Source organism: Buceros rhinoceros, unplaced genomic scaffold (genome assembly GCF_000710305.1).
Source record: "Buceros rhinoceros silvestris isolate BGI_N320 unplaced genomic scaffold, ASM71030v1 scaffold3756, whole genome shotgun sequence".
Taxonomy (NCBI): domain Eukaryota; kingdom Metazoa; phylum Chordata; class Aves; order Bucerotiformes; family Bucerotidae; genus Buceros; species Buceros rhinoceros.
The window spans coordinates 71,309-93,819 of record NW_010416759.1 but is presented as its reverse complement, the minus strand read 5'-3'; the positions used below and the strand labels follow the sequence as shown (position 1 = coordinate 93,819).

Sequence of the window (22,511 nt, the reverse complement as noted above, 5' to 3'; positions counted from 1 at the left end):
TCGTTTTTGTCGAGAGAAGACTTCTGACCAGTACTGAGTGCTTCTAAAAAGCTTATTTTCAGCCTCCATCAGTACAGCTGCTACATCCCTCTTTGGATAAGGACAGCTTGTGTGCAACCTCAGCAGTTATCTTTGGCTGATACAGAAGGGTACGATCACATTCATATCCTGCATCCTCCTTTGAGTGTCAACTCCTGGCACCCACAGTTGCTGCCAGCTCCCACAATCTCATGTACTAAGTGTGACACAGATACAACAAGCTTCCTGTTCATGCCTGTCTGCCTCTAGGCCTGTGTCTTACACTCTTTAGTGAAAGATGTCTGCCGGCTCCCTGATCCTCCATGTCAGTGCCAGCTCCTCAGCCTGAGCTGGGACCCCTCAGACACATCTGATGATTGGAGTCACAGAGAAGTTATGGCTTGTTGCACGTGTCATGACAGGGCCTTCCACTTAATTAAGTCTTGTTAGAAGGTGTTTTTCTCAGACTAGTTTCAAGGTTGTCCTCCTCTGCCCCGGCCATATAACCTCCCCCACATAGACTCACCTGTCACATAACCTGACGTCGTACCTAGTTTCTTGACCATCCTCCTCCAGGCAGGAGTATTCAGTGACATTTCTGCTGTCTTTTTTCCCAACTCACATGTCCATGTCTTTACAGTTTGACCTAATTATCCGTGAACTACTTTACAATTTCCATTTTAATTTGAATAAAGCTATTTAGTCTGTTTATTTACTTTTACTCTTTCCTGTAGTGGAGATATCGGTCTGACAGAGAATGCCGGTAAATCACACCCATTATGTCAGGCTCCTTTAATTCCAAAGAGATTCCTTATTCTTCGCTGCCTGTTGTCATTTCGCATGTAATTTAAAAACAGCAGGCAGCAATTGAACTCTCAGATCTCATTAATACCTACTAAGCCCTTCCAACAAGAAGCAGCAGACTAGACAGTATTTCTTCAAGGTGATGGACAAATGCGCTAAAGTTGCCTTTAATTTATATTGCCACTGATGCTTTTCAACTGCATAGATTGTTCTTATTAGCATGCTATACTTGTTCTGCTTTACAGAAAGTCTCCTCTCTGTGTAAGAACACTATGACAATTTAGCTGCTGCATTTCATGCTATCCAAGTTTATTTTTCAATTCTGTTTTATGCCTGCCTTCAATAATTAACAACTTCATAAACTGCATCCACAAAGTACAACCCATACGGAAGTTTTAATGTATCATTCACCTTTGTAGCTAATTAAGCCTTTAGCATTAACACAAGAAGTCACAAAACATATCAAGCAGAGTTAGGTCAACAAGTATTTAGCCGAGAAAGGAACAAAAAAAAAAAAAGAAAAAAAAAGGAGGAATACTGCCAGACTAGTTCCCATGTTTGGAGAAAAGTATCACCACTCCAAGTGCTCACCTCTCCTTGCCAGATTGGGTTAACAGTGTTACACATGATCTTAGACCTCTTCTCCTGTCCATGATGAGGAAGCGCTGGGAAGATGCTGTGTTTTCCAGGCTGGATGGAAATCTTCAGATAAGGATCGGGATTAAAGAACATTCCTTTCTTCAGACCAAAAGCCTGGAAATCTGAAAGAAGGTAAATAACCAGATTATTTTTCAGATTGTAGGTAGCTCTTTGAGATGTTAGGAAAAGCATATGGGAAACTGGAAAGGAATTCAAATAATGTGTCAGGAGTATGAAAAAACCTCACTAATGTCTCTTGTGAGGTAATGTAAAGTCAAACCATAATGACCTGGTGAGTTCGGATTTACAAATGATTACATCATGGAATAACAAATTTTACAACCTGGTTGTGCAGAGTGACCTGGCTTCTAAATCAGTATTTATGCAACTTAATTTAAGTGATCTGCTGATTTTTCTAAGGAGCCTAACACTTGCTCAGACTGACTCCAGGACTACTCTGAGAAAGAGATCCATTCAATCTAATCACAGTTCAGTATCCAATGAATGTAATTCCTCCTAGGTACCACTTTTATCTTCCTGTGAATCTTAGCTTGTAAACCACTTTTTTATACATGAGAAGTCATTTTACATTTTTTCCACTTTAAAACATTTCCTTACCTGCATGGGTTAACTTTACCCGTAGTAAACTTAGGAAAACACTTGTATATAATGTTCGAATTTTAAGCCCAGTGTTCTAGCTGCGGGTCTCTCAGGGACTGTAATATGTGTCATACAGACAAGAAAATCCCAGGCACTTATTTCAAAATTTACTCATAACATTCTGAAGATGGAAACAAAGTCCATTACGATTAGCCCCTGTGAAGCCAATGAAATACAAACACCTCTACTGCTATATAATTAATTTTGGCTGAACAGCCACAAAATAAAGCCTTTGGCCTTCTCTTTCTCCAGATGCATTTCTAAGCTTTCTTCAGAAAATATTCCTATAACTCCTATTAGTGAGTTCAGTAGCCAATTTATTTTCCACCACTGTGTGGATGGAGATTCCCCTCCTCTGTTTAAAGCCTTCTTTCACATAGGGCTCTAAGCACTGAACTCCGTTCTGTCTGCTTTCTCGTGCTGTATTGAAGAGACACAAACTATTAGTTAAGACAGTTCCCACAACTGCTTAGATGTACACCTGAACATTCAATTTAAACACAGATTTTTTTTCTTTCGGGTAGTTTTGTAAACAGTAATTTCCACAGCCTTCTCATTCTCTTCTGATTAAAACCCCAGTTATCCTGGCAGCAATTGTTCTAGACTCCTTAGGGAGGTTGAGGGAGACCATGTAAAACCCTCCAGACAGGTATTTTGGATGAATCTGAAAATCATACACATTCTATGCCAACATCAGCGTTTTTTCCAGAAAACAGCTACATCAAGAAGAGAGATGAGATTCACCCGGTTGTAGTTTGCTTCCTTAACATATGGTAACAGCCAACATAATAAAGTGCGCACGTTAAAAAGAACCACTTTCGTTCTGGTTGGTTTTAATCATTTATTCCAGCACATGATTCATGATGCAGATATTCAAAAGCTGTTGGACAGATGGTCCTGAATTAGGCTGTATTTTAAGAACCTCATTCTTGTGACATTCTCAAACAATTTACAAACAAACAAACAAAAAAATAGAGGCTATCACTACCAATAGCCTATTTGAAAGAACTTTGCTGACAGTATGTACTGCCAGGGTCCTGGTGACACTACAACACAAAGAAAATTATCTGGTTCAAACTGGTAACATGGATTTTTTTTTTTTTCCCTGAGTGTACAGCCTCTCTGTAACCAGCACGTATCTCATTTATCAGCCTACTGAGATCCTACGTGGCAAACTCTTTTGCTTTGGAAGTTGTACTGTTGGAAATACATTCCAGAAATAGAAACCAAGATTGCAAAAGCCCTATGAACGACAAGGCCCAGCAGTGCAATAGTGTCAGGCTGATAACATATGAGAAGAGGAGGAAGACCTCCGGGATCTTATTTTCTTTCTCTCTGATGTTTCCTCAAAAGATTCCGAAACTGAAATATTTATTGCTGTACATGTTTCTGATTTTTTTTTCCTTCAAAGAGAGACCGCGCTACCTTTGGGTACCACTGTTAAAAGAAATGATCTATTGATAGACAGACAAGAAAATAACTAGCACTCAATTATGTATACTTATATATTATGTATCATAAAGAGCGATGACCTACCAGCCTCTTTCCAGTTGTGGGAATTAAGCACAGCCACGAAGGTGAAGATGCTCCTAGCCTTAGTTAGTAGTCTAATTTTTGCATTTGGATTAGAAAAAATAATTCAGCTAAGCACACAACAGGAAATTTTATTTGTGTCACTCTCTTGCTTAAATTGCATAATGGAACAACTTTTGTAAAAATGTCAGTTAAAACCTTCAATTTTTAATGTCCAAAGCACACACAGGGAGAGCAGAAATAGCATTCTCAAGGACAAGCATCCCAGTTATACTTACATATCTCACCACAAATTCCCAGCACCATGAGAAACAGAGCATCAAAAATGCAAAAGCTCTGAATAAAGCCACGTGGGCATCTGCAGATACCCAGAAGTCCATTTAATTTGAAGTGAAGCCTGTGGATACTGCAGCTTGTTGTTACCAAAGACCCAGGTACCCTCTCACTACTGCTGTGTAACATCCCAACAGAAGAATCCCAGCCATTCTATTTCCCCAAATGAAAAAAAATTCTCGTAGCTTATTGTAGCTTCTGAAGATAATAAATATTTAGGTGATGGTTTGAGATGAACTGAATCTAAATCTTTAGTGAAACCAATGAATTTCAGAAGGCTTGGATGTGCCTTGCTGTAGTTCTATAGTGTACTTGGACACACAGGAGGAAATTCTACCAAGAATACTAATCTGTGCTTTGCGAATGTGTAGTTTCATCCAGTCTCTTAAAAAAAGTTACTATTATACCATATGCCAGTTTCCCACGTACTCATAAATCACACTTCAGTGTGAAAGAGGTCATATACATCTAACAGTTTAATAATGTCAGGCCATCTCCTATAAAAGATGATGGAAGGAATGCAGGGGAAGACACAGCAACCGCAGACTCAGTGCTGCAGAGTTTCCGCTGTTGTAAATACACTCACCCTAACCCAGCTAGGCTCAGTTCACTGCAGGAAAATGGCTTATACTAACTGCTGCTGGCTGCTGCCCACAAGCGATTTATAAATTTGTTCCAACTTCAGGGCTTCCCTTCCATATATGCGGATCTCTGGGTATCTGAATAAGACCTACACAAGCTTTGCTCTAGGTGACTTGCATGCATGTAGCCTCTGTCCCTCACGTGGGCCATAGACTTCCCTGTCTGCCTTGTAAAGGATCATTCTGCAAACCCATTTTCCATGCAGCATCACAGACTTCAGGGCACTGATAACTGGATAGTGATGGAGACTGTTTTTGTGGCAATCTGGAAACTGGTGTGGAAACTGGGGATCTCAAGTCCAACAGACACAGCTCAAACACATCCGTGTTTTACAACGTTCGGTTTTGCCCCAGTACAAGTGACTAAGCTTTCAAAAGGTCAGGGAAGAGGTATGATTTGGGCTCGTGAGTCACAGTTTGTCCTGCTCAGCAAAGAGACTCTGATAGTAATGGCTAGCAGAACTATTGTAACGATGGTATTTCAGTTCTCTGCAGACATAGCGAGGTATGGTCCAGACCCATGCTCCACTTAGGAGTTAAAGACAGAAAAGAATGGAGAATCAAAGCAAGAACCAGAGTCTGGAGCTGTCTGTTTTCTAAATTAATTACATTTAATCTGGTCATCATTCTGTCAGTAGTAAGTTAAAAATTTAGAAGGTGTTATCCCAAAGTGATGAGATGCTTTTGCCAAATTAATTTATTCAGCAGTGTATGATACTAAAATTTATCGTAAGGAAAGCGAGCACAGAAGTATTGCGTCTGGCAGTAAATTTCAAGACACAAATATTAAGGAATTTTAGAAATCAAACAGTAATGTGCAGCGATAGGAAGTCTTAAAATCCACCACAGCAAAGTAATGCAGAGGAATTGAGGAAGATCCTTCGTAATGTACAATAGATTACTGACCTGATCAGCTACTGAATGAGTTCTGCAACTGGTGATATGCAAGAGGTCAGATCAGATAGTCAAAGTGGTTCTTTCTGCTCTCAGAAATCTACATATCTAGAGGCATACTCCATTTTCCTTTTCAAAAAGAATGTAAGAAAGAAATAATTGCCTGGTGTAATTGTACAAGGAGATGTTTAAAGATCTGAGATTTAAAAAAACACAACTAAGCGGAGCAGATAAGCCAAAACATTTATGTCATGTGAGGCTCCCAGGCAAAATATTAAAAACAGCGGAAGAGGAGAAAAATAATTTTTCTAGCTGGAAATGCTAGAAAGGAAAATGAAAGGGTTTTCATTTTTGTAAGGAAGGGGTAGCTGAGGTATCAGGAAGAAAATAAGTCTATTAATTAATGAAAAGGAGAAGAGAAATTAATTATTAAAAAAATGGCTGAAAGACAGCTTACGTTTTTAATTGTCTTCACAGAGAAGGAAAACACAGAAAAATGTCTGACAGCTAATGTGAACGGCTTTACACAGCAAGACGAGCGGTTGTGACTAACCGCAACCACCAGCAAAGTCCCGTCTCTTGGTATCCTCAGATCCAGACTATGAGCCTGTCTGTAAGGCACATCTGAGCCAACTCAGACAGAGCTCCACAGCACAGAGCAAGGTGGCCTGTGTTACACAGAATACTGGTGCAGTGGAGTTCAAAGCCTTCTGAGGCCTTTAAAACAGTTAGTCTGGAGCACTGCAGTACTCTGTAGGCACAGGTGTACTGGAGCCAGTACGAAGTCACCTCAACTTCACACAAGCTCTGACAGGTAAGAAAAAAAGTGGAGGAATTAGTAACTCAGGTTTATAAAGAATACATCTGGGCAAGCCAGCTTGAGTGCAGGAGGGCAGAAGAGGTGGGCTTATATGAAAATTAAAAAAAAAATATTAATGGCTAGGACTCCTGTTATAAAGTCTATCACTAGGATTTTGAAAAATAGTTGGAAGACAAAGCATTTATATTTCTGCATTCTGATCAAGCATTTCATGGCAACCACTATTGTCAAAAAACGACCCTTAGCAGAGCTGACACTATTTCCAGTTGTGATTTATACTCTGACTTCCATAAGCGGACAACTGATATTACCAGAACGCTTGTGGTCTGAAAGCCACGCAGAAGTAACTAACAGCATTTCTCAGAGAGGTGTGATGAGGATAAATGCCCACATGGTTGTGAAATATTCAGATCGTCTGGTCATTTGATCCACAAAACACAAATACAGGGTGTGCTCACACATGAGATATCTGAAATATTAAAGCTTGAAGAAAGCTATTTGATGCAACGTACAGCTAGAAGGCATATCATGCAAACCTCATGATAACACTTTCTAAATATACCAGCCAACAGAATGGTTTCAAGGGCTTTCAGCGAATGCACGATACTGCTGCTAAACCACGAAGCATCAGTGAAGTTGCTGGTACCTCCTGGGAAGCTTAGCACATTTCTTTTTTCTCTGCTTCATGCGAGAGAATGCTGACGCTTTCAGCTCCTGTACCAGAAGCGTGACATTCATTGGTAACAGCAGAAAAGCCACGTTGGAAAGTAAATGCAAAGTGACTGTACAACTTTTCTTAAAGAACGTTTTCAATCTGGCTAAATTAGGCGTATAATATTTCTCTTGGTATTTTAAATAATGAAAGCTCTAATAATACAGTCATCATATAAGCGATTAAGAAGCTTAATCATGGGAAATCTTCTTTGAGATCAGTGTTGCTAATGAACCTATTAATCTGGACTAACCTTTCACAGGACTAGCTTCCAGTCTCCACAGCAGCAAACACAAAGAAAACAAACCTCCTACGATGCAGTGCAAACCCTCAGCTATTTCCATTCTCAAGAAGCTGGTGATCTCCTTTTGCCTTGAAGCTTTTTTCTTTCTTTGACATTTTTATTCAATCCAGAAATCTTTTCTCAGGCAAAACTTCCACGAAACCAGTTGGATTTTGCCCGAGTAAATACTCAATAAAACAACAGAAAGGATAAAGCACTTTGTCACCAACTTTTAGGAAGAACCCGTTTCTGCACAGTTCATTTTAACATAGGGTCGCACTAGAGTGTCGAGGCAGTAGAGCAAGCGATACGAGTCAGCTGAAAGAGACTGATGTTGTTCAGCATTTCTTGGGATTTGGCTTACTTTGAGATTTTTCTCTCCCATTATAATATTTTTTATTTTAAAAAATTGATATGGTAGAAGGCATAGCTCCTCTCGCGTTCTTTCAATCATAAACGGCTTAGGGCACGATGGCTCTGTGTTGATGCAGCACCTAACACAAAGGTCCCCAGGCACACTAATGGACTTACACTTGCTTTATCCAAATTGCAACTAAATCAACCATAGTTTGGAAACATAACTTTTAAGTAATGACACCGAAAGTGACAGTATACCAAAATATAGATATTGAAAAGGAGACATCTACATGAGCTGAAAGTACTTGTGACAACAGAGTGGTTATTGCTGCAAATGGAAAGGAATCCCAGTTGCTTCAGATGCCTCTTGAAGGCCTGGTTTGATTTGAATTTTATTAGCTCATATAACAGATAACAGGAATAGCAATAATTTAGCAGTCTCACAAATTTTACTCTTGACAACTCTTCATCTACAAGGCCAAAGAATCTGAAAGAATGAAAAATGTTTTCTACGTAAGATTATTTAAAAATATTTTAAAATAGTAACTCTACTTCTTTATTTCTCTTGTGCTAAACCTGTGGTTTTATTAAACTGATGTGACTGGGTGGGTGCCCAATGTCCAACCTAGCAAAAGGAAGTGATGTGTTAAAAAAACCCCATCTAATGTCAGTCCAACCTGCCATACAGCATACACAGCCTCTCTGTAGAACCACACGGGCCACCTGGTTTGGAAAAGCACCAACTTGTACACTTAATATTAAAGAGATATGGAAGTCCTAGTTGACTTTAACACAACTTAGAGGGAAGCTTGAAATAGATCATACAGCTAAACCAAGCAAGATGCTTGTGCAAGTGCAGGACTTTATACAGAAAGACCTACACTTGTAAAAATGCTGAACTACGGTAACTCTTTTTACTCAGTGCTACTTCCTCAAAGAATTTCCAAGTCAAGTTCAGCACCTTCCTCTTTGTATTCCAGAGCTAAAAAACATGGAAACCAAGTAGCAAGCCTAAAATTCCAAGAAGAATTATGCTACCAGCTATTCTCTTCTGACAAGCTCGTTTTTTCTTCAGGAGTGATTTACAAATTGTTTTCAACAAAGCCAGACCGAATGGTCTGTAGCTGCTTCATGGAACTATATTAAGCCTTTCAAATCTGCGGTGACATGCCAAGTGATGAGGCTGAACATTCTTCAGAAAATTTAGAGGAGTGAGAGCAGTCTTGTGGCTCAAGAAGTCTGAGAGTCACTGCTGAGCAACTCAGACCAGCTCATGCACCATGGCCCATGGCCCTGCCTGAGGTGCAGGCCAAGACTGTGGAATGTGCTCTCCAAGAAACAGAGGACTATCACGAATCACATCTTGCTCTAAGTCAGGTGGGTCTTGATCTTGCTTTCCCTGACCTACATATAGAGCACTACATTTAATCATGAACAGGAAAACCCCAAAACTCTATTTGAACAAGATATCTCAGCACAACTCTCATGGAAGGAAGCGAGTGTGGCAATAATCATAGATATTAATTCTCTCTCTCAGCATCACTTCTAGAGTAACAAGCATAAACACACACATAAATATATATACACGTATACGAGTACATGAAATGTTTGAGTAGCTTGAGTTTCCCTCTCTGTCTTATAACTTCCACATCAGCAGTGACTTACCTGACAACGAAAAGCTTATCAGCCTCCGACTTCCTTGTCCCTGGATCGAATCTTCATTGGTGATGCTTTTAAAAATCTGCTAGAAGAAAAATAATGGTGAGAGAATAGTCTCCAATAACTCTTGAACAGACAAATTGCTTAGTAACTGTTTTTTTTACAAGTTCTTACTTTTACGACTAAGAATTGATTAGACGACCATTAATCAAAACAATGTTTTTATCCATGTATTAATTTAACCAGCCTAAGTCAGCTCTTCCTGGAGGCTTTTCTGTAAGAAAACTGAATGATACAAAAATACTACTGTAATTTTAACAAGCAATTCTTCACCCAAAAAGGAATTGCTTATTAAACAGGAGAAAAAAGGAGTGCATAAGGATGGGGATGTAGTTCTCGCCTCCCTTCTGTCTTTATAACATCTTATTACTAGTGTAGAATATCTTGTTCCAGCAAGATTATTGCATACATGTGAGAAAGAGTTACGAGAACTTACTGATACCCTGTTTAAAAAACAGCTGTGAATTATGGTAACAGTAAGCACTGAGGGTGATCTAGAAAAATAATAACAATGAAAAAAATCAATAATCACCCTTTGTACTTCACAGTTTAGGTTTTAATCTTTGGTTTAGTGAGTTTATAGGTGGGACGGTGTTGTGTAAATTAGGATCCAGACTACCTTCTGGCTGTAATCACAACTGGGAACAAGAACACCTTTGAGCCAGCATCTGGGGCATCAGCAGGAGCGCACCACCAACTGGTTTCACCGTTTCCCTGAACGGAGGAGAGGAGATGCCACCAGGAGTCAGGCTCCAAGTTCAGCTGGGCAGTGGTACTACTATCACCACTTCCCACCGACTCTGGAGTCAAACCAAGTGCTGCTCTGCTCCCGGGAAGCCACAGCTCCTCGTCACTCTTGCTGTTCAGCTTTCAGGCAGAAAAAAAAAAAAAAAAAAAAAAAGAGCATTTTTGCACGGACGCTCCCATTTCTGCCAGGAGTCCCCCTTTCTTGTAACCTTTAAGGAAAAAAAAAAAAAAAAAAAAAAAAAAGAGCATTTATGCAGTGAAGCTCCAATTTCTGCCAGGAAACAGTAACTGAAGTCCCGCTCCGCTGTGACTCATTTCTCAGTATATTAAATATTGTGTATTCAAGCTTAACTTAGAAAACAAGCTGCTCTTTGCCCTCAGAGAGTGCAAAACCTGGGCAAGGGACACTGTGGTCCAGCCAGCCAGGATTAACCAACCAGCACAGCAGGCAGGTCCAGACACACAAACGGCCTAGATCAGAACTTAATTCGGACACCATTATTAAAAAAAAAAAATTGGGTTCTGTCAGACTTGGCTTTTTGTCACAGTCATTTTGTTTCTGACAGACTATTTAAATCAGGAGGAGGATACTGAATAGCGTGGGACTATGAGCAAACTGCAGTAGAAACATCCCTGTTGGATCACAGCTAATTAGTTGCAATTGCACTTTCGGCCTTCTCGGCTAAGCAAGTTTAATATCTTTATTGAAGCCACCACTGATTTCTTGAAAGAGACACGGTTAAATCAGATTATATGTGACCAGGAGGATTTTATGACAAGAATTCAGCAGCCTTTTCCAGCCGAAGTTGCGATCCCACCAAGAAATGATGACATTTCCTTGTCAAGACGTGTTTTCCATACGCTATCGCTGCCTGACAGTTATTGCACATTGTCCTTTAGAGCTTACTACTACCGGTCTTTTCATGATTTTGTCCAGGACAGTAACTGGGCCAACCCACCTAGATTTGTGCACATTTGCAAAACGTGCTTTTTTCCAACCCTTAAACATTTCTCTGGGATTTTTAGACCTGCCACAAAATCAGTATGAATACTTTAACAGTCTACGCTTTGAATAGACTGGAGTGGATCTGATGGAGTCCTGCAAATACCGGCCTGTTCAAAACTTAAAATACGTTGGTATTAAATGACCCTTTTGGGCCATATCTACACGAGTGAAATTGCATCAAGACAGTTATACCAGAGTATTGTCACAATTCCTGATACAGGCAAAGCATCCCTGGCATGGCCAAACCTGCGCTGGCAAAGCTGGGCATTGTACAAGGAGAGTAAAAACACATACAGCCCCAAAAGTGAAACAACAACGACAAAAATCTTTACTACTAAAGGATCCGCCTATTTTGTGAAGCAGGTGTACCCTACACTGTCCAAGTGCTCACCCCTCAGTCATGCAATCATGAGGCCTCCACAATTTATCCGAGCGTCACTCTGAGACGCAACGCTACACCAAAATGCTAGGAATTAGTAGTATCTAGCAATTAACCTTAGCCATCGGAAACACACCACACCACTACTTTGAAGCTTTCCCAATTCACTTCTTGTCTAGATACCCGCGAACAGGAACACACGGCAGAAAGGCTAGGGGAAAGTGGTGCTTATTGCTGGGCTGAGACCTGGGGTGTGCCATTAGGGACTTCATATAACCAAGCCAAATGCCTCCTGTACAGCTCTACCACACTAGACCTGTGCTCCTTGTCCAGCAGTGGGCTGGTAACACTGGCCTGCCACTCTCCCCACATGTATACTGCATATCACCCATGATACAGTTGCTCAGGCATGACAGGGCACATGCCAAAGGGGGCTCAAGAGCAGGTAGACATCCTCTCAAAGGAAGGAGTGGTTACGCATGGACATACCCAGGGAAGGATATCAGAAAAGCTAGGAAAGTGATTACACTTTAACACTGGTGTTTCAAGAAGTCAGAAGGAACAGTGGGGGAGGAAGGGAGAAAAGTCTCCCAACATTAAGTCTAATTTCCTGAAAATAAAAGAAGGTGTCTGCAGGTTCACCGTTTCCAAATGCAACACCAGGCAACACTAACGCAACACTGTTCCCTGGAGTGAGGGCAAGGCTAGGAGCACTTGATGGAGGGCAGGGCAAAAGAGGGCACATGGTCACCAACACTTGCCAGACAACACCAGCTGGGATTCATAGTGTCTTGAGGCCTGGAAAGGGGAAGTGCATGGGTTATACTCTTCCTGCTTGCCATTTATCCTGAAAGAAATGCAGACTGATTTTAGTGGCTACAATATAATTACACTGGGAGTTCTGTCACTGTAAATAAATCTTGAATTTTATCATCAGGAGGTAGAAAACCCTCTATCTTCTCAACTGCCACCTAAAACATGGTTAGCTGACAGAAAGACAACATTCATCTCATCACTTGACATGCTATGGACTTGAAGTCCTTGGTATGAAAAGGAACAAATGTGATTTTCTCTCAATAACTTTGGTGCTCTTTTATGTCCTTGAAGTGGGAGCTCAGTCTGAAATAGTTTAATGTTTTTAGTTTATAATGCCATGTTTACACGTTGTGCAGCCCAGTCCAATCATTTTACTAGTCCTGCCGATACAAGACAGGATGAATATGTCTCTATGGCATGCTTCTGTCACATCTAGATATGAAGAGACAGGACATGAGCTCCAACTTCAAGCCCAGCTGAATCTCTCAGAAAACCAAAGGCTTCCCGAACCAGATTCAAACCCCCTTTCGCTTTCCTTGCTTGTACTCCGAGCTGTGTCATTGCCACTGATGGCAGTGCACGAACTCAGTTGGAAGTACCGATACTTCTCTTCTAAAATACTATCCAGTAAACGCAGACTGTAAAATCTTCTTGTGGTCTGCTGCAGCGTTTCTCAACCTCTGAACATGGCAAAGACAACCGCCAGAACCTTGATGGCTGTCTGTGAAATGAGGGGAGCTCCTTGAGGCCAAGTCCAAGCCTCTTGGGACTTGCTGAGTTCAGCAAAAGCTCCATGTTTGGTAGCAATTTCCATTTTTTCAGTAGAATGAAGAAAGATGACAAAAGTAGGTGACTGAAAGCTAAAAATAATACAGTCTTGTGCTAGTATCGCTTTTCTTTGTGAGTAGTTCCCATAAACGCTGGAGGGAAGTTGTGACCCTGAATGTGAAAGGAAGCAGGATTCACACAAATGGAGCGCTTGTGATCCTCCCTCTTTAGCCACAGTATGTGTTATGCAAAAAAAAAAAAAGACACCAAATCTTGAGAAATCCCAGAGTACTACAAAACACCAGCTTTTGCTGAGGCAGAAGTCCCAGTGCATTGCTAAAAACTTGTCTAAGCAGAAGCTAATAATCAGAGACTCTCACAACTAACTAAAAATATCTCCTAAGACACCTTACTCTTCACCAGTCTACCTAGATGTGTGGAAGAGTAACAAGGACAACAGTCTTGCTCCTGAAAGTAGCTTGCAGGGCATGCCTTGGGTGTGTCTATTGAGCCTCTCTGTACCTCTAGGTCATGGTGAGACAAACACTTCTGGATACAAGAAGTGTGAACGCGTGTCTGGAAGAAGCTGCAGCCATGGTTGGCTGGTGCTGTGCTAGAAAATCTGCTTTTGGGCACTGCGGCAACCAGTAACAGTGCAGCACGCTGGTAAAGTGTGCTTTACACCCCCGAGTCCCTTTTAGCATGTTTGTATATTCTGCAGCCTAATGTAATTATTTTAAGTCTTGCTGATAGGAAACAGGATTATTAATATGATTTTATTACATCTTCCTACCACAACTAGACAAGCACAGCTGACAAATCCAAGCACTTCTTTTCCCACTCACAGCACAGAAAAACACTGTTATGCCTTAGCCTTAATGTTGTGTAACACACTTTTCTCCCCAGAAGGGCATTTTGGGGCCCTGCAAGCACACAAAGAGGTTCAAAGATCAGCAAATTTTCTTTTCCCAGAAGTAGGAGAAACATCTGGTTTAAGAAATCTTATTCTTCACCAACAGCCAAAGCACTTCTGTATCAGTAGCTTCTACTGCTGCAGAATGTTAGCACTTAATGATCATAAATATAAGTGATGTAAATTGTGTAGGACAGTATTTTTTACTTTTATTTAAAAAGAGGAAACTGCAGTGATATTAAAAACAGTGCTGCAATACCTATTTGTATTTGTTGGCTTTATATAGTGAATGCCACGGACGTCACCTAATGGTCGATCCAACCAAGATCCAATTGTAAAAGGTGCTAATTAAAATCTAGAATATTTTACCCTGACAGCACAGATTGTAATGACAGTGGTACTTAACGCAGATTAAATAGTCAGGTACTGTAAACTGGCAAAGCTCTAGCCTGGGCCGTACTACCTACTCTCAAGGGCTTCTCTTTAAAAAAGCAGAACTTAAGAGTCTATCAAAGTACCCAGAGGGGCTCATGCTTCCAAGCAGTACTATCCAAACTTGTAAGGAAGAGAGAAGGCTACAATGAAAGAAAACTAGAGACTAAAAAAGTAGAACAGCACAGTATTTTCTGTTTGTGTAGACTGGCTCTGAGGATGAAAAGCAGTAGATGAGAGCCCGGCAAAAAGGGAAGGCTGTAATCTGTGCTTGATTCAAATCACAAGTGAAAAATAGACTCAACTCGGTCCCAAATGGTGCATAAGCAAACAGAGAAAGTATTACTAGATGTGTCAGAGCTAAAGACGTGGTGTTGTAGAGCTGGGGGAAAAGACGGGCTGTCCAGTAACCGCCTGCACTATGCTTGCTTCAAGCTCTCTGCTTTTCAAGAGCACCAAATTCACCCGCAGATGTAAAGCAAAATAAATAAGGTTAATACCCTGAATTCAACGGTCAGGAGCAAAAGCAGCTGAAGCTTTGTCCTGTGCCTCCTCCATCTGTTTGTATCCCTTAGCCCATCTGAGATGTGAGACAGGTCCCAAACTGCCCAGCACCATGCAGGGGCAGAGTACCCAGCTTCCACTCTGCACAACTTTGCCGCTGTCAGTTTAAATCAGCTTGCAGCAATTGTTCTAGCAGATCTGTGTGTATGTCGCATGGGTGTCAAGAAGAGTTCTTCAGAAAATTATTCTCCCCTAACCTAGTTCTGCTGGCTTTTACTGTTGCCCTCATGATTCTGCTGAACACCAGGATAACCCTTTAAGCAAGTGGAAAAAGGCTGATGTTTTCCATAGCTCAGCAGTGAAGCATCTTTCCAAAGTAAAAGAAGATAAAAGATCATCCCAAGCTCATGCTTTGTATCCTACCATTCTCTTCAGAGAGGGAATTCCTCAGTAGATCTGCAAATGGGTGAATACTCCCATTTCCTCCCAAGAGCTGAATTTAAAAAGAAATAGTTTGGGGAAAAAAATTGACTAAATAAACACAGACTGGGTGCTTCCTTTCCTCCATCACTTGACTTCTGCTTCTTGGTAACGCAGGGCACACTGGGATGTGAGGGGCAAACAGTCAGAGAAGCAAACGGACTCCTGAGCTCCATGACTGTCACTGACAGAATTATAGCTATAATCCCAGCACCACTTTGAAATCTAGCCCTAATTAGTGGCAGTGCTTCAGCTACAACCCTAACTCTGGTAACAGAATTATCCAGCTCTTGAATGCAATGTATTCCACTTATCCTGTTAGCTCGCTAAGCCACTGGGCTGGCAGTGTCGTATTTTTCTATCAGGTGCTTCCAAACAGCAGCCAGTTTCTCCAGTAGCAGCCTAACTCCCTGCTGGGCTCTGCAGCTGACTCACATCCCTGAAGGATGGTGACCACACACATGCAGCGTCTTCCCCATGTGTCATGGTCAGCACTGTTCTAGCCATGTAATACACCACCTTCTCAAAGCCATTCCCTAATTAAAGGGGCAACTGGCCTTCTGCAGGCGTATGGCAATTGCCTTCTGCTGCAGAAAGCTCCTCTTGCCTCACTTTGCAGCTGTGTTTATTGATTACTTCATTTATTCCCAGAAAACAGAAGTTCTTCATTCCAGAACCTTCTCTCCTAGAAACCCCTAAAAAAGGTAGGAAGGAAGCAAATAATTTTTTTCCCCATTGAACATGTTACTAATTCTTTTACCAGATTCTAAATAATAAGCACTGGCAGCCAAACTAAATTACCAGAAAGGTACCAAGAGGTTTGTGGCAAGAGGACATTCAACGACAGTACATACCAAGTGTATGAGGTGTCCACGTTGGCATGAAGGTATTTCATGTTCTCCAACCTACCCGTGTGGGTAGAACGCTATTTCAGCATATCAGCTAAAATAGGGATATTAAAAGGAACCACTATCAATTAAAATTGAGGATTGAGGCAACAAATCAGTTTATCTCCCATGGAGCCTGGTATCTTTTCCTTCTAAAATTTTACTAGAGTATTAGATTCAGCTTTTTAATTGTTTCAACAATTCTGCTTAATAAATTTCAGCTATCCTTTGGCAGCAGAGGAAAACTTTGATTAAAGATTCTGATCTTCCTTCACTCTTTGAAATTTCATTTAAATAAACTCTTAGATTTTCAGATACCTAAACACAATCACACAAGCCTGTGGTGTGGGTTGTGCTTTCGGGATGGCTGGCTGGACTACATGTAGGCAGCAGCCATTTATTTTTATGCACCAAACTTAAAGGTGGACTGTTTTCTGCAGTGTATCTCACCAGCGGCTCACAGGCTGGCTCTGAGGCTGCAGGCTATTTGATGCCAGTGACCTTTTGAGCACTAACAAGTCTCCCAGCAAGTTTAAAGTGGTCCTAAGCATGATAGTAGTTTACAGCCCCAATGTGCAAAATAAACTCTGGTTGAGTTAGCAGGGAAGACGCTGTTACTGAAGAGCTTTGTGCTTCCCAGAGTTACCATAATCCAGAAAAAAGACTGTAAGATCTGGATTATGACTATACAGACTATATAATCTGGGTTTATGATCAGATTTACATCAGGCAGCTGCCTAATGCAGGACAGGACTGGCCCTGTAAACCTGACAGATTTGTACACAGGGTGCTAATGGGCTTAACTGCTCTGACAGCGAGAACTGCTTGTAAACATTATCCTCACAGGAAGAGCCAAGCAAGACCCTACGACCCACTGAAGTAACTGGGAGGTTTGCCATTGACAGGTGAAACAGGCCTATTGGGCACTGTTTGGATCCTTTAATTCTCTAAAAAATTTGTCCCTGTAGACTCCAAATTAAAACTTAAAGAAAACGTTTTGTTTGAATGAAGAACTAAAGAGCTGATGCTAACACCTTTTCTCTTTGCACTATGAAATGACAAGAATGATCAAAACGTAAGGGACATGTAATAGTGGAAATACTCTAAACTCTGACACATCCACGATGTCTTTGAAAGGCAGGAAGCTGTGCCAGACAGTAGTTTGTACTTCCAGACAGCCTTCATCAGAGCTTCAGAAACTCCTTATTCTTCTAAGGTAGTTTGGTTGGGACAAGTACGTAGATAAGTAATGCTCACACGTGTGAGAGACAACCCTATCCTTCAGCTAAGCTCTGTTTGAAGAATGGCTCAATGCATTAGTCTTGCTGTCAAAGTGTCTGGACAAGGGAATCGAGTCAATGACCCTTTACGCCATAAAAGCAGCAGCAAGGCAGTGAACAATGCCCATTCTTTTAAATGAATGTCCCAAACATCAGTTCCCTATGAATACCATTATTTCCAGAAGTGAGTTACAGACCCTTTATCTTCAACCTTGGATCCTACTGTAGGCAGAAATGAAGCAAACCCAGAGATTTATAGTCTGATTTTAAAAGTAGATAAATATCTCTGCTGCTATCAAATGTCCTTTGATCATGCTGAGTTACTAATAAAACATTTCACTTCACAGAGTATTTTTCTAGTTATGACGGCAGAGAAAGGGTAAAGCTGAGAAGAAAAAAACCACCACAACTATTACTTTTACAGTATCTACAGTCATTTAAGTTAATGCAGCCTCATTCTTCCTCTGTGTTTCTCCTCTGTATCTTTTGGGACATCCATCAGACAGCAGAACCTACTTATCATATCTCAGTAAACCCATGGGGGTTTTTTTGTTTGTGTTCTGTTTTATTTGTGGGGTTTTTTTTTCTTCTTTTTAAATTGCCTTTGTTTTCCTGTTTGGCTTCTGCTGGCTACAGCATTCACTGATTGTTTTAATTAGGTTGCTGCTTCCTAGAGTAGCAAGCTTTAAGAAGTCAACAGCCTCCTCCAGTGAAGTGGGAAGATACTGATTATAATCAAAGTGTAATAGAATCATGTAATAATCAATGTTGGAAGAGATCTCCTGATGTCATCTGACCCTTTGATCAATGCAGAACCAACTTAGAGAGAACTCAGGACCCCATCCAGTTCAGCTCTGAGTATCTCCAAGGATGACCCCCACAAGCTCTCTAGGCAACCTAATGTTTGACTACTGTCTTGAGAAAAAAATATTCCTGAGGTCTAATCAGAATGTCCCTTGTTGCAGCTTGTGTGTGTGGCCTGCTGTCATTTCATCATGTCCTGTGAGAAGAGTCTCCCTCCTCCTTCCCTTCAATCTCCCATTAGGCAGTTAAAGGCATCGGTTACATCCTGTCTAAGATTTCTCTTGAGACCGAAAAAATTCATCTCTATCTCTGCTACTCCCTGTCTGTAAACTCAACGGCCAGTCTGAAGGATGAAGAAAACAAGGGCCAGACTCTTCCTGACAATGACAATGTTACAGCAAACTTGAGGTACGGCAAAGACTTCTACGGGAAGAAGCATTTATGAAATACAATCTCTTATAACATCTGAATTCACTACAGCAATTTAGTCATCACAGAAAACCTCAAGAAGGATTTGGCCTGCTGCACATTGGATGCAGAAGGCTTCTAACCATAAAGTCATTAAATACAACAGGAGGGGAAAGGGGTGTCAACTAAATGCAGGCAATGCTGTCACTGCAGAAAAATCATTAACTACAGTGTGTATAGTGATATAATTCTTGTAGATCTTAATAAATACATCACATCTTATCAGCAACAGAGGTGTCTTCTGTTGCATGTGTGAGTTTTGATGGAATTCAGTGCAGAATTAACCTTAAATACCTCACTCAACCTTGGGAAGAGAGCAAGACAACGCAGAGGTTCATACCCCATGATACAGACACCACCCACATTGTCCTCAGCCAGAACTCATATGGAAGAGAAGGAGCTCCCATGAAAACTCCATGTGCCCTGCTCCCTAAACCCCTCCCTGTCCAGAATATGCTCGTATGGAAGCAGGTGTCTTCTGCAGAAAACATCTCCCCCTAATCCCCGCCAGGAACATTCCTGTCGTCTGCCAAGCAAACAGCTCATTGCTCCCTTCCTTCCCTGCGCAGACAGTCCTCACACTCACTTGTCTGCAGCTCTTAAGAGTCGTAATGGGCAAGGAGAGGAGAGCTGGGCTGCTGCTGCAGCCATTGCTGGTGCTGGAAGCCATGGTGAGCAGAGGCTGACACAAGGCTGCCCTTCCAGCAGTAGCTGTCATTTTGCTTTTCTCCCTTTTCCTGCAGCAGTAGGAACAAAACTTTCTTAGTCAGTGTCCGAAACTTCGGGCTACATGGAAGCAGGTCTGATCCAAGCCACCTCCTTGGACCATGCCCCCTTAACCAGCTGGAAAGAGAACAAGTGATACGACTTTCCCCCTCCCATCTTAGGGCAGGTTGTGCTGCCAATTTACAATGAGACATGAAAGAAAACTGCTGAATCTGGAAGTCAATTTTGACCTCTCTGAAAGCGGTAAGAATTTGGCCGCTAACTTCATGGCATTGGCATTTTACCCTCTTCTGCTGCAGTAGCATTATATATCCTCGAACTGCAGGACACTGAAGTAGCCTGTGCTGACCCCCCTTTCTGTCAGTGATGCATCACTCACAGTAGAAAGTGATGACACCATAAGACAGACTTGGCAGTTTCCCCCTCCATTCCTCATCCTCAAAGGCACAACGAAAAATAAATGTGCAAACCCTGAGCATCCTCTCAGTGACAGCAGCTCCAAAGAGGACAAAGACTCACAGTGTGCACACGCTAGGGCAAGGCGTAGGGTGGCAGCTGGAAAACCAGCAGACCTGTAAGCTGAGCCTTAGGTGTGGGCACAGCTCACCCTCACAGCAAAGCAGGAGATACCTCACACACCTGGGTGTGCCTGGCAGCTTTGATCACCCCACTCACACAGCCACCACCATCGGCCAGCTGTCTGAGAGACAGCCAAGGGATCTCTAAGGCTGGTCAAGAAGTTTCTTCAAAACTGTGCAAGGAAGCAGCCAACAAAAACATGTAAGAATTTAACCAGAAAAGCAAAGAAAATGTAGAAAAAGAAAAGGGGAAAGAGAAAAGGCAAGGCTCTATAGAAGAAGAGTGAAAACAAAGAGAAGAGAGGTGGAGGATGCTGTAAGGAAAGCAAGCCATTAATTTCAAAAATTCCAGACCTTCCACCTCCTAAAAAATTCCCTCCTTTCCTTCCTTTCAGACCTCTCAAAAAACCCAAAGCAAACACCAAAAATCCCCAAGCCCCAACAATGATCAGTACAGCTTTGTGAGAACTCAAACCTGAGGGCAGCAGCTTTCATACTTGCCTGCTGGTGAAGAGAAGTTAGATCCTTCAGGGAAAACTGAGAGAAATAAATAGGCTGCTACTAAACCCAGGGTTTCCTGACAACTAGTGGCACCTCCAGACTTTTCCGGCTTAACTATTCCCATATAGCTGAATTAGCTCTACGGTTACAGATACTTGGTTGCCCTCAAACACTTCTTTGTAATCACAGTCCTAGTAGAGTTGCAGTCTGTTAGATAAAAGGCCATAAATGTGTGGGAACTTGAAATAAAGCCCATTACACATTCTGTGAACTAAACTTTAACAACTGCTCAGGGTTAGTTAGGTAGTATGAGCAATGGTGGTGGTCCTGTGCTAAGAAAATCAACATATGGTCTAATTAATGTGGTTTATACTGATGTTCACCATAAAGACCGACTGCATCACCATAAGGGCAAAAAGGGCCTCAGTGCAAATAAAAAACAGACCCATTGAGTTAAAACAGGAACTGTGAAAGAACAATTCAGTTGCTTTCCATCAGACTTTACAGATGCAAGAATTTAAGCCTGCTTTTAAACGGGAGATAATATGTGGGGAAGGGCTGCAAGCTTTCAGTATGGATGGAAATGTGCTTGTGTGAGAACTCAGCTAGCTGGGGAAAAGAAGCCCAGGTATTTAATGGATGCGGAAATGTTTCTCGAGAGATTCAAGGATTAAAAATGAACAGAGGGTTCAAAATTCTATTAAAGAAATATTCTTCTGCACATCTGCTGATAAATAACATACTGACCTACATCGATTTCCCCACCTGAACCTCTTTTGCTCTTAATCTTTCATACAAGCAGTAAGTACAGCAGACATGATTTAGGAAAGTAGGCAGCATTATATAACTGTATTCCATCAGCAAAACCACAGGAAGGGAACATGATTATCCTGTCAAGCTCTTGGAAACCAGGAAATGCAAACCTAAAGGATAACCGTGAAGCATTAGCTCTGTCTCTTGATGAATATAAATTGTAATGCTGCTTTCTTTTTTTAGCTGTCTCTGATCATAACCTTTTCCCAGTATAACATTACAGACATATTTCTGGATCACCTGCGTTTTGCGAGAAGTTAAGAACAGGCAATCCAAGATATACTCGAGATTCGGATAAAACATAAATCTAAAAGCTGAACCATCGTGACTAACAATGGGAAACACACAACTGAAAACTAGGAGTAGAAAACATGAGATGCAAAAAAAAAAAAAGCAGCTGGGTGGAAAGGATGGCATGATGATGGGCCTGCATGCATGTGCAAATGGACATTCACAGACAAGAACATGGGTGCACACTACACTCAAAGGCACTGCTATGTTCTGCGTTGTTGAAAAGCCTTTTGGCTTTCAGTCACCACCTGCTCTTCTCTTCCACCTATTTAGGGTGTTTCCACTGACACAACCTGTGGGTTATGCCACAAACATTCAAAATGACCTACAAATCCACAAGTTATGTCTGCAAGTTCACTTCAGAGTCATCTCTGCAGTCATGGGTGCTTGATATTATAGAGGTTGTCTAAGGGTACGGGTTATTTCAGGATAGATTTTAAGTACTGGTTACTTTGGTTACTTTTATAAAGGGTCATGTATTGTGAAATTAAACAATGTTCCTCTCTCCCCAATGCTACCTCCCACGCTCCTTCTTCCCAGGACTAAGGGAAGCAGATAAGGAAACAAAAGGAAAACATTTCAAGAAAAGCTATTTTTCTCCTTCACACTGACTGTTGGAAAATCCTTCTCTACTGAAAATCCAGTCAGGACTAAAGCTGATGTCATCTATCAGCTCCAGTAGAGAGGAAACTTCATTGCAGGATC

The 22,511-nt window shown here is 41.4% G+C and overlaps 1 protein-coding gene across 2 annotated transcripts in view; it reads right to left on the bottom strand.

Moving 5' to 3' along the window:
• Nucleotides 1-22,511, bottom strand: part of HECW1 (HECT, C2 and WW domain containing E3 ubiquitin protein ligase 1) — a 166,061-nt gene that overhangs the window by 85,881 nt on the left and 57,669 nt on the right. For both annotated transcript variants that reach the window (XM_010137917.1, XM_010137918.1), the window contains exons 4-5: nucleotides 9,360-9,435; nucleotides 1,414-1,583 (exon numbers count right to left, since the gene is read on the bottom strand). In XM_010137917.1, the coding sequence (XP_010136219.1) occupies nucleotides 1,414-1,583; nucleotides 9,360-9,435 (246 nt within the window). The remainder of the gene's footprint in view (nucleotides 1-1,413; nucleotides 1,584-9,359; nucleotides 9,436-22,511) is intronic.